The sequence below is a fragment of the Canis lupus genome, chromosome 27, assembly GCF_003254725.2.
Source record: "Canis lupus dingo isolate Sandy chromosome 27, ASM325472v2, whole genome shotgun sequence".
NCBI lineage: Eukaryota > Metazoa > Chordata > Mammalia > Carnivora > Canidae > Canis > Canis lupus.
The window spans coordinates 26,768,044-26,788,018 of NC_064269.1; the positions used below are offsets into that span (position 1 = coordinate 26,768,044).

At 34.1% G+C, this 19,975-nt stretch overlaps 1 protein-coding gene across 2 annotated transcripts in view; it reads right to left on the reverse strand.

Annotated features, from left to right (window-relative positions):
- SLCO1C1 (solute carrier organic anion transporter family member 1C1) overlaps positions 1–18,054 on the reverse strand; it is a 55,810-nt gene extending 37,756 nt beyond the window's left edge. Inside the window, exons 1-5 of one of the 2 annotated variants that reach the window (XM_025455279.3) lie at positions 17,846–18,053; positions 17,652–17,722; positions 13,316–13,470; positions 11,576–11,717; positions 1,739–1,871 (exon numbers count right to left, since the gene is read on the reverse strand). In XM_025455279.3, coding sequence (XP_025311064.1) covers positions 1,739–1,871; positions 11,576–11,717; positions 13,316–13,444 — 404 coding nt within the window. In that variant the 5' untranslated portion in view covers positions 13,445–13,470; positions 17,652–17,722; positions 17,846–18,053. Of the gene's footprint in view, positions 1–1,738; positions 1,872–11,575; positions 11,718–13,315; positions 13,471–17,651 lie in introns of both variants that reach the window. The other variant, XM_025455280.3, reaches the window with a different exon arrangement.
- Positions 18,055–19,975: the final 1,921 nt, after the last annotated feature.

Sequence of the window (19,975 nt, forward strand, 5' to 3'; positions counted from 1 at the left end):
AATACTTAACAATAATGACACAGCTACTAGTTCCATCAGGAAACTTGGTAAGTATTTTAGTTGTGTCTTTTAATATTTTCAATGCTGTTTTAAATTAGATATTATTTTTAATGCCTATAATATCTATTTTAGGATAGATCAAATGGGGCCTAGAAAGGTTAAGTAACATGGCCAAGATCATATAGAAAGTTATTGATCCACTGCAGAATGAGTTATGCCAAGAATCAAGAGTTTATTTATTCTCTGCAACTACTTTCGGATTTTTATTTTTATTTTTTGTAATGGAAGTCTTTTTGTCCCCTTAAGTAAAGTGTTGCATGAGGGCTCAGTGATCAGAACACATAATAGTGGCATGGTTATTGGTTAAGCAGGGATTGGGCAGAGTGAAGACCAATTCCTAATTCATTGGCTCTCGACAGCACTTTTGTAGAACCTCAGTGATCTAAAGGAAACTTTTGTCCTGTGGAAAGGAGGCTGGGTAGGTGTCCAAAGAGTAGGTAGAGGTTCTGAAGCCATAGATCTCTCTCCAACTAAAAATGAAGGGGCCAGGAAAATTATACAAATAAGTAGAAAAGATTCCACACAGAGGATTCTGTGTACTACCTTTATAGATTGCCTATGGAGGCAAAAATCTGACTATATTTATGTATGTAACTTGGGATTCCAAGAAAAAGTTGGGACTATATCATATCTAAGTCTCTCCAGCTCTAAAATGTCATGATATAATGATCTGGAGTGAGCAATAATCAAAGTATGATTTGATATATAATTTTTACAAATGTTATCTTGCTTCAAAACCTGTAGATAGTTACTTCTCTCAGTTAGCAATAGGTAACCCCGGACATGGAAGACAACATGGATATGCATAAAGAAGTCAGAATACCTGTTTTTAGGATTCTAGTTCTATAATTATAAGACAGCTAACCTTGAGAAAGTCAGCAGACAGTAAAATAAAAAGATAAACTATGCTCTTTTTTACACATTTTTAAAAAGATTTTATTTACTCATTCATGAGAGACACAGAGAGAGAGGCAGAGACACAGGCAGAGGGAGAAGCAGGGTCCATGCAAGGAACCTGATGTGGGACTTGATCCCGGGACCCCAGGATCACGCCCTGGGCTGAAGGCTGGCACTAAACTGCTGAGCCACCCAGGAATCTCCAAACTATGCTCTTCTAATTCACAGGTAAAGATAGAATGATATAATAATGGTGAAAACCTTTGGAACTACTGAAGTTGCATGCAAATTTTAACAGAATTACCAGCAAAAGTACCCAAAGTAGACGTCAGGGTTAAAGAATACACACACCATACTCCTATTGAGAAAGTTCTGTTAGATAGTATTTGGACACTGAATAGTTATATGAATTGATAATATATCTATATATCTATATCTATATCTATCTATCTATCTATCTATCTATCTATCTATCTATCTATAACTGAAGTTATCCAGCACATTGTTAGTACCATTCATTCATTACCCCTTTGACATCCATTTGACATTTACTGCAATATATTAATTTTTTTACTCATTTTACATCCACAGATAAATTGAATTTTAAGTAAAATTTTAAGTATTCTGAAATTTTGCCCAAAGAGAATATAGCAAAAATAAGATAATATTATTATACTTTAAGCCATGTGTCATTTTCTTAAATTTAAATAATTAATTGCAATTATAAAAAGGGAGGAATATAATTGGTTAAAGCAAGAAAAGATAATTGTTTTAGACTTACCTCTGCATGAAGAACTGCGGCATTGCAATGAGCAATGTTCCAACTCCCATGATTAGGCACCCTATTCCGATTATTTTTGGCCTGTGAAGTTTGGATCCAAAGTAGCTTACAAATGTTATAACTAAGAGATTCCCTTGGGGTGAAGAATAAAATGTTCATCAGTTCAATAACTTAGAAAAAGTCATCAGCATAACTAAATGAATATAACTGAATGAACAATAACTTAGAAAAAGTCATCAGCATAACTAAATGAATATAACTGAATGCAGGTCTGGCAATGTGTGTTTTAACTAAACTGTCTCCCTACCATCTTTTCCATCCTTTGTCTTTCTTTGCTTTAATCTAAGATGACTCTTGAAATTGTCTGCATACTCATTACTCCAATTATCTCATCCATTTATCAAAATACTTTAATTACCAACACTACTACCTCATTTTCATTCACCCTAATTATTTGTCCTTTTAAAGTGTTTTATCAGTTAATCAAATTGTAGAAGGGCTCTTTTGGTTGCTGTCTTAAATTTTTCTTAGTGATTTTGAAGTGAATTTTATTATTGTTTCCTCATTCATTAATATTTTCTATTAAAACTTTCATCAGTTTCCCATTTGCTCTTGAAACAAACATTATATATTCTTGCTTTAGCAAGCATTCATCACAGAAAAAGTAAAAGAAGTACAACTATACTTCATTTTATGAAATAAAATTATGAAATTCATATTAATACTAAGATACTTTACAATTTGTTATATGCTTTTTACAAAATACTCAAAACAGAGGTAAAAATTACTTCACATAAGCAAACTGTAGGAATATACTAGTTATATAACCTCAATGTTTTTTTTTTTTTTGAAGATTTTATTTATGTATTCATGAGAGACACAGAAAGTGGCAAAGACATAGCAGAAGTAGAAGCAGGCTTCCTGCTTCTGGAATTGATATGGGATTCAATTCCAGAACCCCAGGATCACAACTTGAGCTGAAGGCAGATTATCAGCCACTGAGCCACTCAGTGTCCCATGAGCCACCCAAGTGCTCCTCAATGCTTACTCATAATCCGAACTGTCTGAAATACAAAATTTCCATTAAAAAAAATTGATGATTTTTTAAAGGCAGAAATTATGCTTTTACAAAAAGCCTCTAATGAGGTATATGATAAATTACTTTTTGTTGATGATGGTCATGAGTGATTAAATATGCTTTAGGGAAAATGTCCTCATATTTTTCTGTATACAAAAATACAGGAAAGACGTGGTAAAGGAAACAGAAACCTTAAAAATGCAGAATCTTGGAAGTTCTCAACAGTTTCTCATTCCATGGATCTAGAGGTAGGCCAAGAAATCTGCATTTTTAACACCAGCTCAAATGTGCTGATGGAAATGGTTCTTGGAATATGCTTTGATAAACATTGTTTAGGATCTTAGATTTCAAAGGGCTTTTAAAGTTCCAGCTCTTTGCATTTGGAATAGTCTTGTAAAACTGCAGTGTTAGATACAGTAAGAACTTAGCAATTTGCCAGCAATTGATTGTGATGGCTTATGGGTAGCATTGCTTTGATGCTCTCTTCAGTGTTTCCAATTTTCTAGCAAGAGTATGTTTGCTTACATCTGTAAGTAATCATCTACTTTACTACTGTTTGTTCACATTGCCAGCTTTAGTCAAGTGCAAAAAGAGCAGCAATTTTTATAGCCTTGAGGACAATAATGACAGTAAGAAAATTAGCTTGCAGGCTAATTTGTGACTCTAGGTTTTATGGCTCCAGAAAGAATTAAGCTTCTTTTAATTTTCACAGGAAAAAAAAAAAAAAACAAAACTTTGAATATGAGATTTCTCAATTGATATTTAAGCATTTAGTAGAAGAAATTTTGTATCAAATTACATTGATATTATATCTATATTTTTGTTAATGTGTCACAGTTAATAAACCAAAGTATATCGAAAGCTGACCTTCAGCTTATAGGTAATGTATCCCTGCAACCAAAATCACCTATCCTCCCAACTCCCAAACCACCAACACCTCACAATAAGACTCATGTTTAAGGCTGTTTCTGTGCTACATTAGTGGGTATGCCAGACTACATAATACCATTTCAGCATCTATAATATATATAGAGTTTTTGCTTTCTATACTTAGTATCCTTTCTGAGTTTTCAGAAGATACAAATAGAAAATAAATGATGATAATCTTTAAACAATTAAATTGGATATCAAAAAATAACATCTATTACCACTAGCCTCTGGAAAAGACAATAGATCCATAGTATTTTAAAATTGTTTTACTAAAACCTTGAGTAACAGATTCTTCCCCCCCTTCTCTTTCTTCTTCTTTTCTCTTGCCCTCTATATAAAAAAAGTATTTAGATAACAGAAAAGAAAGCCACCCAACTCATAAGACTTATATACTGTTGAAACCAAAACAAGAGAAGGACAATGAAAGAAAAGACTAAATGCAATTTGTTCTGGAAGTACAAGGGTATCACCAAATAAGAAAAAAAAAAAGTTAACTTAATCATTGTTTTAAATGATAGGAGAAAATGTCCATGGTTATCTTAAAAGATGTAGTAAAAGCATCCAATATAATTAACCACTCACTTATGAGAAGAAGAACAGTTGAGCAAATTAGCTTTTAAAGCATATCTACCAAACTACAGAGCACACATATTACTTAATGATGAAATTGTAAAAGCATTTTCATTAAGGTCATATATGAGAAAAGAATACCCACTGTCATTGTTTCTATTTAACATAGTACTGAGGCCAATACAACAGGGCAAGAACAAGAAATAGCAGATCTAGAATTGGAAAGAATAATATAAAACTGACTTCTGTTTCAGACAATCTGATTGCCTATTTGGAAAACTCTATAGCATCTACAAAAAGAAAACTCTACAGTATCTATAATCAATTAAAATTGATAATCAATTAAAATTAACATACATTTATACTATATATAGAAAATCCTAAAGACTGCACAAAAAACTACTAGAAGTAATAAACAAATTCAGTAAAGTGGCAGGATACAAAATTAATACCCAGAAATCAGTGGCATTTCTATACACTCAAAATGTATTAAAGACCTAAATGTGAGATCTGAAATCATAAAAGTCTTAAAATACAACATAAGTACTAATTTCTTTGACATAGGCTGTAATAAGATTTTTCTAATGTCTCCTCATATAAGAGAACAAAAAAGCTAAATTAAACTATTGGGATTCTATCAAAATAAAAAGCTTTTGCACAGAAAAGGAAACTATTAATGAAACAAAAAGGAAACCCACTAAATGGGAGAAAATACTTGCAAATGATATATCTGATAAGGGTTAATATCCAAAATATATAAGGAACTTATATAACTCAACACCATGAAAAAAAAACTGATTTAAAAATGGGCAGAGGACCTGAATACTTTTCCAAAGAAGACATACAGATTGCCAACAGACATAAGAAAACATGCTCAACATCTCTAGTCAGGGAAACGCAATTCAAAACCACAATGAGGTATCACCTTATGCCAGTCGAATGGCAAAAATCAAAATGGGAAACAGTAACAAATGTTGCAAGGACGTGGAGATAAAGAAATTGTCAATGGGAAGGAAAATTGGTACAGTCATGGTGGAAAGCAGTATGCAGGTTTCTCAAGAAATTTAAAATAGAAAAGCCATATGATCCAATAGCTTCACTATTGGGTATTTACCCAAAGAAAATGAAAACAGTAGTTTAAAAAGATATATGCACCACTATGTTTATTGCAGCATTATATATAATAGCTAAGATATGGAAGCAAGTGCAGCATTATTTATAATAGCTAAGATATGGAAGCAACCCAAATGTTAACCTGAATGCCCATTCATAAATGAATGGATAAGAAGAGGAAGTGTGCGCGCACGCGCGCGCACACACACACACACACACACACACGTGAATATTATGCAGCCATAAAAAGGATGAGGTCATGCCTTTTGGGACAACATGGATAAACCTATAAGTGAAATAAGTTAGACTGAGAAAGACAAATACCATACGATTCCACTTATAAGATGAATAAACAAAAACAGAAGCAGATATTTAAATACAGAGAACAAACTAAAGATTGCCAGAGAGGTGGGATGGTTGGGCAAAATGAGTGAAGGAGAGAAGGAGATATAGGCTTCCAAGTTATGGAATGAATAAGTCATAGGAATAAAAGGCACAGAGTAAGGAATACAGTTAATGATATTATAATAATGATGTAATGGAGCAGATGGTAGCTACACTGTGGTGAACATAGCATAAATTATAAACTTGTCAAATCACTAAGTTGTACACCTGAAACTAATGTAACATTGTGGGTCAATTATACTCAAATTTTAAAAAATTAAGAAATTCAACAAGATTGCTACAGACAGATAACATTAGATATTAATACTATTCTAATATTCTAGGAATTACTAAATAGGAATTGCAACAAAATAACTATTGCTGTAAAAACAATGATAGAAGGAAATTCATAGCATTGAATGCATATATTAGAAAAGAAGAAAAATCTAAAATTGGTAATCTGTTTCCACCTAGGAAACTAGAAAAAGAAGAGCCAATTAAATATAAAGTAGGTAGAAGGAAAGACATAATAAAATTAGAGCAGATATAAATGAAATTGAAAACAGAAACTCAGAAGAGAAAATCAGCAAAACCAAAAGACAATTCGTTGAAAACATTGATAAAACAATTAAGCTCTAGTCATGCTAAGAAAAAAGAAAAAAGAGAAGAAACTAATTATCAATACGAAAGGGAGACATTACTATAAATTTTATGGATATTAAAAAAAATAATATAGGAGTACTATGAATAACTCTATGCTTACAAATCTGATAACCTAAATAAAATGGGCCAATTACTTGAAAGGCAAAATCTGCCAAATCCTCCTAAGAATTAATAGACAATATGAACAGGCCTATAGCTTTATAGAAATTGAATAATAACCTCCTAAAATACAAAGCACCAGGCCCAGATTCACTGGTGAATTTTACCCAGCAGTTAATATAAAAATTATATTAATTCTCTATAATCTCTTTTGAAAGATAGAAGCATAGGGGAAATTTCCTAAATCATTTCTATGAGGCTAGCATTACTGTAATGGCAAACTCAGACAAAATAAAAATCCCTACAAACCAGTAACACTCATGAACACATGTGTAAAAATTCTCAACAAAATATCAGCAAATCATATTCAACAATATATAGAATTAAAGACCATGACCAAGTGGGATTTATCCCAGGCATGCAAGGCTAGTTAAACATTAGACAATAAATTAATATAATCCAATATATCAACAGACTAAAGAATAATCATATGCTCATATCAACAGATGCAGAAAAAGCATTTGACCAAAATCCAACAACCATTTATGATAAAAACTCAGTATATGTGGAAGAGAGACAAATTTCCTCAACTTGATAAAGAATGCTTACAAATACATAAAGTTAACATGATATTTAATGATGAGAAACTTAAAGCTTCCCACTAAGATCAGGTACAAAGCAAGACTGTTTCTCTCACCATTACTTTTCATTACTATACTGAAAGCCCTACTCAATATGGTAGGGTAAGAAAATAGGAAAAGAAAAACAAGTAAAGGGAAAGAAAACAGACTGGGAAGGAAAAAATAAAACTGTCTTTGCTCCCAGAATATATGATCATCTATGCAGAAAATCCATAAGAACTGACAAAGGAACTCTTGAAACTAATAAATGTTTTTTGTAGTATGGTTGCAAGATGCAAGGTTAATATACAAAAGTCAACTGCTTTTCTACATGCCAGCAATGAACAAATGGAATTGAAAAATCATTTACTTTATCTCCTCCCAAAATGAAATACTTAGATATAAATCTACTAAAATATGTATAAGATCTACATGAGGAAAACTATAAAACTCTGATGAAAGAAATCAAAGAACTAAATAAATGGAGAGACACTCCATGTTCATGGATAGGATGGCTCATTATTGTCAAGATTTCAGTTCTACTCAACTTGATCTATGAATTCAATGCAATCTCAGTCAAAATCATAGGAAGTTATTTTATAGACAAAGTGATTTCTAAGATGACAAAGTGGAGAGGTAAAAGACTCATAATAGCCAACATAATATTGAAGAACAAAGTAAAAGGATTGAACAAAGTAAAAGGATTAACTTTAAGACATACTGTAAAGCCACATTAATCAATAGTGTAACAGTGGTGAAAGAATAGACAAATAGATCAATGGAATAAAATATATAGCCCAGAAACAGAAGTACATAAATATAATTAATTGATCTTTGATGAAGGAGCAAATGTAATAAGAGCAAATATAATCTTTTCAACAAATGGTGCTGGAACAACTGGACATCCACATAAAGAAATGATTTTAGACACAGACCTCACACTCTTCACAAAAGTACAGGTAAAAGAGATCACATACTTAAATGTAAAATTATAACACTTCTAGAAGACAACTTAGGAGAAAACTTAAATGACCTTAGGTTTGGTGATGACTTTTTAGATGCAACGCTGAAAGGATAATCCATGACAAAAAAAGGATGAGCTAGACTGCATTAAAATTAAAAATTTCTTCTCTATGATAGATAATGTCAAAATAATGAAAAGAAAGCCACAGACTGAGAAAAAATATTTGCAAAAGTCGTATCATATAAAGGACTGTTATCAAAAATATACAAAGAACACTTAAAACTCAACAATAAGAACACAAGCAATGAAACTTAAAAATAGGCCGAATAACTTAACAGATAGGTCACCAGAAATGATATACAGGTGGCAAATAAGGATATAAAAAGATATTCATCATACAGCATGAGGGAACTGCAAATTGAAATGACAATGAGATACCACTACATACTTATTAGAATGGCCAAAATCCAAAATGCTAAACATTGGTTGGAGCATGGACCAAAACCAACTCTTGTTCATTGCTCATGGGAATGCAAAATGGTACAAACACTTTGGGAAAAAATTTGGCAGTTTCTTACAAAACTATACATATTTTTCCCATATGATTCAGCAGGTATGCTCCTTGGTATTTGCCCAGATGAGCTGAAAATTAAAACATGTTCACACAAAAACATAAAAGGGGATGTTTATAGCAGCCTTATTCATAATTGCCAACACTTTGAAACAATCAAGATGTCCTTTTGTAGATGAATGGATAAGTAAACTAAGGCCTAGCTAGAACATGGATTATTATCTGGCACTAAAAAGAAATGAGCTATCCAGCTATGAAAAGGCATGGAGGAACCCCAAGTGTGTATTACTAAGTGAAAGAAGCCAGTCTGAAAAGGCTACACACTGTATGATTCCAACTACATGACATTTTGGAAAAGGTAAAACTATAGAGATAGTCAAAACATCAGTGGATGCCAGGGGTAGGGGAAAGGTTGGATGACTAGGCAGAGAAGAGGAATTTTTAGGGTAGTGAAAGTAGTTTGCATGATACTATAATAGTGGATACATACCATTATATATTTGTTCAGTCCCATAGAATGCAATACACAAAGAGTGAGCCTTAATATTAACCATGGACTCTGCATAACAATAATGATATTGTAGGTCCATCAGCTGTAACAAATGTCCCACTCCGATGGGGGATATTGATAATGAGGGAGGCTTTGCATATGTGGGAGTAGGGTGTATATGAGAAATCTTTGTTAACTTCCATTTAATTTTGCTGTGAACCCAAAACTACTCTAAAAAACAAAGCTTTTATACAATCTATATGAAGTTGATTAAACACTAAAATGTGAAAAGCAAAACTTTTAAATATAAGACTACATGGGAAAATATTTGAAAGAGAATATCTTAAAATAATAGGAGGTATGATATAGAAAACATTTTATTTTCTTGACAGCTCTGCTGTTGTTGGAGAAAGACCTTGTTATGAAAAAATATTTGGGAAAAAACTGAGTTTCCAGCATGTAGATATGAGATAATCATGCCAATTGATGTCAAAGGATAAATTAAATTGTTTCGCAAAAAAAAAAAAAAAAAAAGAAAGAAAAGAAAAGAAATGAGAGCTAGAAACAAAGGTGGTAGTAGGTCCAGAACTCTTGAAGGAAGGAACATGGAGAGAGGCAAAAGGAGTAGATTAAGATTATGGTCAGGAAACCTACTTTTTGGAAAAGCTACGGATTGCAAATAACTAAAGCAAACCTAGTGATGTTTGAGTTAAAGGTTTGAAGTAGAAGTTGAGATGCTTTTAAGACATTTCATTGTTTTCTAATTCGATAAATAACTTTCATCTTAGAATGGTATGGAGGAATTGATATGAATTTATTTTCAGGATCATTTGTCACTTCTTGTGAAACACTAGTACTCTCTATCAAATGTAGACTTTCTCAAATTGCATCAGGACCTGGGGGCCCCAGAAAAAGTTTGGACCATATTGTAAGTCTCTTCAGCTCCAAAATGTTTTTACTATAATCTAGAGTGAGCAATAATTAAAGTTTCACTTGATATATAATTTTCTATCTGTTCATTTCTTCTTCCTGTGTGATTTATTCTTTCAATCTGTAACAGCTGCCTCTTCATACTGATGTCTTCCTGTGATTCAGTGTGTCATCCTTACCTTGACTCTCCATGGCCCTTCATTCAGTTAATAGCAGTAGATAGGACAGGTATCAAGGAATATATCAACTATCTAGGTAATTTACACAAGGAAGTGATCTGATCAGATGTCTTAGAAACTTGCTACATAAAGTATGGCCCCTTGACTTAACAGCATCACATCATATGAGAGCCTATTAGAAAAGCAGTCTTATTCCCCTTCCTACAGAATCAGCACGCACATTTTTACTAGATTGCCTAGTTATTGGCATGTACATTAATATTAGATTAGCACTGAGCTAAGCAATCCCATTTGGCAGGACGATGAAAGATGGATTTGGAAAGAAAACCCTAAAGGTAAAAGTTTCCTATTTATTCTTTCTGTAATATTCGGGGTAGGAACTAAAATATATAGTGTGAACTTAAAAAAGTCACTGTTGCAGAATGGAAAAATATTTCTTCACTTTTCTGAAAGTTTAAATGAGCTGAATCTGGAGCCATTAGTAAGCTCCAGGTTTTACTATATATAGTAAAGCATGCATTTGAGTCAACAAATACCCAACAGGTAATAAGGACCCCAGAGACTACCATTCTGTTGAATTCAACAAAGAATTAAAGCCTTGAGTTTATCAACTTAGGAAGCTCTACTTGGGATTACACTCTTTAAAGTACTTCCAAAACAGTAACTAAAATCACTTGGTCTTTTCAAGTGCCATGAGGAAGTCTCTAGTCAACTGCTACCCAAAGACACGTGAGAATAGAATTTTTCTTGGCTGCCTTGTTCTACTGTTCTCATCAATAGGATTTCTTTCTCTTTCTAGACCTCTGGGCAGAAACCCCTTTTATGGTTTCATTTCTTAAATCATTACAATAAATTTTTATAGAGCCCTCTTAAATTCTTTCAAATTTTGAATCACAGGGCTTTTGGGAAATATGACTCTTCTGTAAAAATACTTCCCAAATACTTTTAACTTAAAGTCCCAATAGCATCTCACCCTCTCCTCCAGGAAAGTCTCTCACTCTGACTGGAAACTCTGAATTGTGTGACTTATATGATAGTGAACACCTGGGGCAGGGCATTTATTGTTGCTTGCTTGGAGAGAACAAATTCTCTCTACTGTAACATCAGGTCCTAGCAAATTCTGTCTCAACAAGAATTTACAGATAGAGTCTGATCCTAGCAGACAAGAGAATGCATTAAGGATGTCTATAGTCACACCTAGAAGACCTTGTATGTAAAAGTAAAACCAGGCATCTGCAATACCTACCAATTTCAAAACTACCATCAATAACTCCCACCAGTGAAGAAGGGATATCAAACCTTCTCTCTATCTGAGTGATGGTGCTCTTCAGATAGCCTTCTGCCAATGCTTTGGCAAAGTAAACGAAAGACAAGGCACCCAAAAATACCTGGAAAATATGACAAGTCACACTTAGTCTTGATTCGAGCTTGACACACAAATTGAAACGTAACTAAATAAACAGACAAAAATGCAAACCCAAAACAAGGCAACAAGCTTGTTACCACTAAAGAGTTCTCTCAAGCATGAGTACCAGCTTCGTTCAGCCTCAAGCTCAGATTGCTAAAAATACAAATTCTGAAGCAGATTTCATTCAGAACGGATGTTGAACTCTGCCCTTTCCCCTCCTTCCCTTCCCCCAAAGGACATTTGAAGGAGTCTTGGCTTTGGAAGGAAGATCCGCTGTTTGGCAAAGCAAAGAGTGGAAGGAACCATTCACAGGTAAGGGGGAAAAAAAGAACTGTAATTCAAACATTTAACATCTTACTACAAGTCTACTACTCAGGACTGTGTGTTTCACTGGTGTGATGCATGCACCGGCAGGGGACACAATAGACCAAAAGGGGGATCCCTGGGTAGCTCAGCGGTTTAGCGCCTGCCATTGGCCCAGGGCGTGATTCTGGAGTCCCAGGATCAAATCCCACATCAAGCTCCCTGCATGGAGCCTGCTTTTCCCTCTGCCTATGTCTCTGCCTCTCCCTCTCTCTCTCTCTCTGTCTCTCATGAATAAAACAACAACAACAACAACAACAACAACAACAACAAACCCAAAAGGTACAACTACTGTCCTTGTGTTTAAGTTCATATTCAAGTTAAATTCATAATCAAATGAATGCTTTTGTAATAGTGGCTTATGTATTTTGCTAGACCTGAGTCTGTGATGGAGTATCCATAGAGGAGGTTGGCATTTCTATGAAAAAACATATATTTGCTGAGTGAGTGTTTGGTACAAAGAAAGAACAGGAATTTGGGAGTCACATTGAGCACCATTTAAAGAGCACACCTGCTGCTTACTATGTGGCAGGAAAGTCAAAATTTTCATTTTATAAAATGGGAATAATATGATCTTTTCATAGATTAAATGTTATAACTATACTTAGCATAATATCTGGTACATAGTAGAAAGTGAATAAATGTTGGTTTCTTCTCTCTCCTGTTTCAGTTTGGGAGGGGCATTCACATGAGCCCAGAAAGTAATATTTACTAATTTAACCTACATGGTAGGGAGAGATTGCTTTCACTGGTAAAGTGTGGTTTTAATAAATTGCATCTAAGTTTACTATTCACTCATTCATTCATTTGTTCATTCATTCATATTTTATTTATTTATTTGACAGAGGGAGAAAGAGCACAAGCAGGGGGAGCAGCAGAGGGAGAGGGAGAAGCGGCTCCCTGCTGAGCAGAGATCTCAGCACTAGGCTGGACCCTGGGATCATGACCTGAGCTGAAGGCAGCCTCTTAACCAACTGAGCCACCCAGGCACCCCTAAATTCACTTTTCAAAAAGGAAAAAAAAATTCTTGCTTCAGCTACATATGGAAAATATGTGATTATACAGAAATATGAATTATGAAATTATGTAGCACACATCTGGATGGAGAGTCAACAAGATAGCCTCCACCTAATTCTTCTTTTCCCCCTCATTTAATTCTGTTACTCTTTAGTTCCTTACTTATGGTTGCTTGTTTACCATTTAATTTTTTGTTACCTTCAGTTCACCACAGCACTGTTGCTTCTCCTTTGAGGAAGAATATTCTGTTTTAAAGGAAGGTCGCCTGACAGGTTGCACTGAACTTTTGCAGAATAATTGGATATTTTCTTTGGATGAAGTGTCCATTATGAAAATATTCCTTGACTTTGATCCTGTCAAAGTTGATTGTAAAAGCAAAAAAATGAAAAAAATAAAATAAAAATTATTTTGAATTTACCATTTATTAAATAATGTTTTTATTTCACAGTAGATCACAATTCTGGAGACATGATTTGATGTGAAGCTACCTTATTTTACCACAGTAAGTTGGCAAAGTTTTTCAATTAAAATTGACCAGTGTATTTGATTAAATAATCCAGCTATTGGGACTCTCTAGCCAACATTCTTTCTCAATCCCTCCAGTTTAAGCCTCATTATGGCAAAGAATAAATTTAAATGTTGCCTTTGGAATAAATAACAAGGCAGAATTTCGCTAACTTTGTGGTCTTGCCAGCTTAAAGTAGAAGCAAGCAGGAAAGGAAGAGGAATTCAACCATTTGTATATTGATTCAAATAAGTCATTAAAGCCTTCAAATCTATCTTAACAGAATGGGTAGAAAAGATTGATGCCTGTTGTAGCACGCTGTAATTCCTATAGGTCTGCAGCATTCAAAGAAAGTTATAAAATATGGCAAAAAGAAAAAAAAAGAAGAGGACCAGTTTAAGTATCATTTTAGTTGGACAGATAAGGAAGCAGCACCATTTGTGCCTCAGGCTTACATTTAATTCAGGCAAAAATTACTTTAGCTTGCCTTAAGTAAGAAAGATGGCCTCCCTTCCTATGTTTAATTTCCTATCTGCTAATCCTTACCAAGCCCTGGGCAGATCTACATACTCTGAATCTATTTTCTCTAATCTAATGTTCTTCTATTCATATCAGTATTTACATGTCCCATGCCCTACTTCTTTAGGATTTTGCATGGCTCAATGCCTGCCTGAAAAAAGTAATGTAAGTGAAGAAATAAAACAAAATAATTTCTGGATCATCTTAAGGTTTATCAGATGATGTTTTTGCATGTTAATAGAAGCTTCTATATTTTCATCAGAGGAATAAAATTACAAGTAAAATTTAATGTACTATGGTAGAAAATTAGGCTTATTCTGCCTATGTGTCTATTACATTGACTTTATGTAATTCTTATTCTGTGTTCACTAAATCTCATCCTTCACTGTTTGAATTCATAGGTAATTTCTCAAAACTGGAAAATCAGGAATTTATTTTGAAATACGGAATGAAATGTCAAAAGAAAGACCTGAACAATTAAAAGTGGAGAGGATTCCTTAAGGGACTGGCAAATCAGTTGAGAAGGGCACAGCAAGGGTCTGCTTAAAAAATATACATTTTTAGGTTATCTGATGCATAAACTTAACTAAAAAAAATGGGCAAAGGAAAGTTGAGTGAAACAGAAAAAGTTAAAAATGAAAGAACTAAAGTAAACAAATAACAGAAAATGGTAAGATTAAAAGACAAAGACACAAGAATATAATATTAGTGAGCTCTAAACATAGATGTTTCAAAGTATAAAACATAAAAGTTATGTACAAAATATAGAAATAACTTTAAAGTCTTGCAAATAATAACTTTCTGGCAAATATTAATTATCCGTATTAATACAAACTAGAAGAGAAAAACAGCCACAAAGACATTAACAAAAATACTCTAACTAAAACTATACCCTAAACAAAAGTATTAAGGATAGATGATGTAACACTCCTGTTATAAAGGGGTATCCTTCAAGAAGAAAATAGTAGGTAACTGAAACAGATGGTAAAAATCTTTATTCATTTTTAAGAAGTCATAATTATTTTGATAACAAAAAATCTCCTTCAGATAGTACAAAAAAACCCACTTCAGATGAAATTTAGAGATGCTAAAATTTTAAATAAAATACTAGCAAATCCAAATGAATTTATACTCTTTAATTAAGATATAGTTTAAAATGTAACAATTAGTATTAGGAGCTTTATTTGCCTAAATCATCACATTAAAAATTCAACATGTTTTGTAGGTATATCAAAACAAAAACATCACATTGTATATCACGAGTTATACAATTTTTCAGTCATCTCAGTAAAGCTGGGAAAAAAAGAATTCAAAATAAAAAATATTAAAATCTCAGTAGATATAAAACATCAGGTGATAAAATCCAATATCCATTCTTGATTAAACAAAAAAAAAAGGAACAAAGGACATAGAAATTCTTCTTTACCATCTATCTGATACCAATGGCCAACTTTGTATATTCACTGAGTCACTGAAACTAGTTGTCCAGAACAATGTTTTGTCAAAACAATGAAAAGAGAGCTCAAGAAACACTAGGTTAAGCAATGTTAAATAGGTTTCTCACTAAAAGACTACCGAGTACCTTAAATTAAACTGCTAGAGATCCACTGCTAATTATAATACATAATAATAAAAAGTCAAAACAAGTAAATGACCTAAATGTCCAACAACTTATGGTCTATTCATGCAATGATATCTTTTGAATCCGTTTGAATTTAGTGTAAAGAAGTAAATATAGTTATATAGTATATTTTTATTATAGAGTTGATTCTAAAATCCATGGTAAAAATCACTATATATAATAGTCTATTTTACAAAAGCAGCACACATTTTCAGATATAGAAACATAGAAACAAAGTTTCAGAAAGTCTTTAAAGAAAAGGTTAACACATTAATGCCAGTTGGTGATAATGTAGATAATTTTTTCAAAAATACTTTGTATTTTCTAATTTTTCTATAGTGAACATATAAAAATATTTTAAATATTAAAAGTATAAGAGTATCACCAAGCAAGTAATATATACTAGAAAAAATTTACATATAACTCAAATTGGCCTACTGCTTCAGGGGTTCACTATATTATTTCTGGCCAATCATAATAAACCAAGTGGACAAGAACATTCAAATTCATTACTTAATAATTAAATATACTATCACTACACTAAATGTATCTTTAAAAGATTTAAAGGGAGACATCCAGAATGCTAATGCTAAAGAGAAAAACAATCATGTTTAAAACAATATTAAAAACTTGAGACTCAAAGACATATTGTCTTCTTATACTTGGAAGTGTTGACACAAAAATCACTCTAGAATCTAGAAGTAATAACAAAAACAAGAGAACCATCGTCATCCTAGATGGTGTGTTAGGGCAAAATAATATTTGGCTTAAAACAGTGACACTGCATATTTTTACTGAAAATATAATTTCATCTTGATGGCTCATTTTCATATTATCTCAAGTAGAATATGTTTCAAGAAGACTATGTTTATGAGCATTGAGCTTTTCATTCCTCTGTGAAAAAAGGGGAAGGAAAGCTCAAGAACCTGAATGGAAATATCCTCCAGATTCTCTCTCCCTCTCCATTCATTCACAGTTGCAGAAGTAGAGCAGGAGCACACAATTATTTAGAAGGATTTGCATTTGGCAAATCCTTAATTGTTCTCCCACCACTTCAACAGATTCCGCCAGGAAAAGAGTTAGGGCAAAGTTTTCATCCAGCAGCCTGGGTTGCAATCTATCGTATTCTAGAGGCCAAAGAAAAATAAGCCCACCACCAGTTTTTCTCTATTTCACTTAAAAAAAAAAAAAAAAAAGATCTCTGTGTTCATATGGGATTGCAAATCAATCTTCCAGTCTTTAAAGGATACAGACAGCCTAGGAAGGTTGTAATTGGATGCATTGAACCTCTGTGCCCTGATCCTGAGACATCAATTCCATCCATGGTCAAACCACAAAGACTGCCAGAGGAAGTCAGAAAGCAGCCACCCCATCACTCTCTCCTCTTAGTCATCCCACACAAGGAAAACCTCCAGACTAGCTTGTCTTCTGGGCACCAAGTAATCTCATGGTACTTACTAACCAGGAGTGTGTGTTAAGAAAGATGATCTCTTCCCTCCAATACAAGTAACTGTATCAGATTCAGATTTAAGAAGTACTACTTATGTGCCAGGTGAATTATATACTTTTTGCTAATCCTTAAAACAACTCAACAAGGTTAACATCAGAATTCCCACTTTATAGAAAATGATACAACTCAGAACAGTTAAGTGACTTGTCCAGAACTACCTAATAAGTATCAGAGTCAAAATTTGAACCCAGATCTGAGTTGATTTGATTTTAACTAGTGTCCTTTGCTATTTCTATGAATCTAACAAGGTCTCCAAAAGCACTGATGGTGTGTGTGGCTAAGACACATGTAGTGCAGAATGGGAGGGTAGATGAGCCTCTCTCCTATGAGAATCTGATGTGACAGTCACAAAACCGGAAAGCAGAGAACTAAATCTTACCTGAGGTGGAGATCAGAGACAGTCAATTCCTCTCAATGTGCTCAGCGAGAGGCTGGACCCCACTCCAGAGACTGAAAGAGGAAACTGGGGTAAATTCTACAGCAGCTCTGAGCAGTTTTGCCAGGTGGGGAGAGCCTGGATGGACACAGACAGAGCAAATTAGGGGAAAGAAAAGATGAAGGGCATGGTCTCACCCCTGGGCAATTTCGACTCTTTCCTCTTTCCTCCTGGCCTCTTTTCTCTGGCAGTCTGCAGAGAACAGGCCACGCTGGCAAAGCCACTGACGTGCATCTCAGCTCCCAGGGCACAGAAAGAGCTGAAGCTTTTGAGCCATTTCTTTGCAATTTGCTGCAAGTTTAAGGCCACACGTGATAAAGCTTTCTGTATGAGAGAGAGTGAAAAGAGAAAAGACCACTTGTGATCTTACTTGCTGATTCCCAGAAACACAACTCTGCAGGGGGCAGAGGGGAAGGGAACAAGGGCAGGAGGAGGGGCGGAAGTTTGTAACAAAGATCCCTCCTTCTCTCTCCAAGAAGTTTTTAAGCCAGCCTCTCCTTGAGGACATCACTGAGATCCTTCTGTTAAAAAGAAAAAAAAAAAAAAAAAAGGCTCGGAGGTTAAATCTCTGCATGATTTCTTTTCCCATTGGGATTCTAGAGTCTTAGGGACCACATACTAGGTCAGGATGAAGAAGGCTCTGCAGAGTTCTCTCTAGAAAGAGTTAATTCTCAGACACATAATCAGTTGCTCGTATTCAATTTTTAAGGTTCTAATAGAAAAAAAGAAAAACACTGAATTTTTGGCATCCAATTGTTTATTCTATCTAAATTCCAAGGAGAGAGAACTCCTTGCACTGAAAAATTCTACAAGTATAATAAATTCTTTTTCCAAGAGTACCATTTTAGGAGATTTTGAGCAGTATTAGCTTGCATTTGGTTTATAGTAATAAATGAATTTGCTACCAGTATTATCCAAGATCCACCATATTCTGAAACGGCTGTGGCTCTGGCCTGGTCACTAAACTTTATTGAATCTCAACTTCCTCTGCCATAAAGCAGAATTTTTATTAAAACCAAAACAGATCCATAGGGTTCTTTTAAGGATTTATATGATATGATATATTCAAAAGTATGTTTCAAATAACAAAGCACTAAATGACTGGAAGCTATCATCATTATATGAATAATTTCAGTTCATGCAATGGTAAGGATCATTAACCAAAAATCAAATATGATTATTAGCACATTTTACTACCAAAGGGGAAAAAAAAGGGATACAAGGAAAATAAAGAAAATGATAAATCTTACAATGAAGAATGGAGCATTCAGACTCTGAAACACCAAATATTTTATTTTACCAATCAAACCAGCCCTTGCTAGTGAGCAAGCATTGCAATAGGTCTTATACTTTTCAATGTGTCTAACAGGTGACCATTGGTGCATTTGGGGAAACAGTGTTAACTATCCTAAAGCACAAAAAGCAGATTTTTTCCTCACCGAGAAATGCAGTTTTCCCTTGAGAGTATAATTTGGCCTATCCCCAATTTGCTCAAGTTCATTCTCTAACATGGTTCCTTTTCTGAGCTCTTGAGTCCACGGTTAACGTTACAGTTTTGAATGTACATAATACTTATTTCACATAATATTCAGAGCTTCTCATGTATAGTCTTGCAGTGGGCCGTGCCTTACTTCTATATCATAGACCAAGGGTCAGCAAACTTTTCCTGCAAAGGGTCAAATAGTAAATATTTTAGGTTTTGCGGGCCATATAATCTCTACCAAAACCACTCAACTCTACCACTGCGGTGTGAAATTAACCATAAATGAAGGAGTTTCCTAGGGCTGCAATAACAAAGTACCACAATGTGGGTGGCTTAAAAGAGCAGAACAGTATTACCTCAGTTCTGGAGGCTAGAAGTTCACCAGCAGAGCCATGCTCACTCTGAAACCTAAAGAGGGAGATCCTTCTTCTACCTTCAGTGCTTGCTGACAATTGCTGGCATTGCTTTGTTTGTTGATTTATCACTTCAATCTCTTTGTTGTCGCATGACCATCTTCTCTTGTGTGTCTCTGTCTTCTCCTGTTCTTAAAGGACACCAGTCATTGTGAATTAAGACCCATTCCAGGGACCTCATCTTAACTTGATCACATCTGCAAAGAGTCTAATGAGATCATGTTCACTGATATAGGGGGTTAGGATTGGAATATATGGGTTTTTTTTTGGGGGGGGGGGGAGGAACACAATATAACACCTAACATTCAAATTGTCTTTCCCTCCTTACCTGAGTTGAGTTTCATGCAACTGTTTTAATCACTCACTTCCAT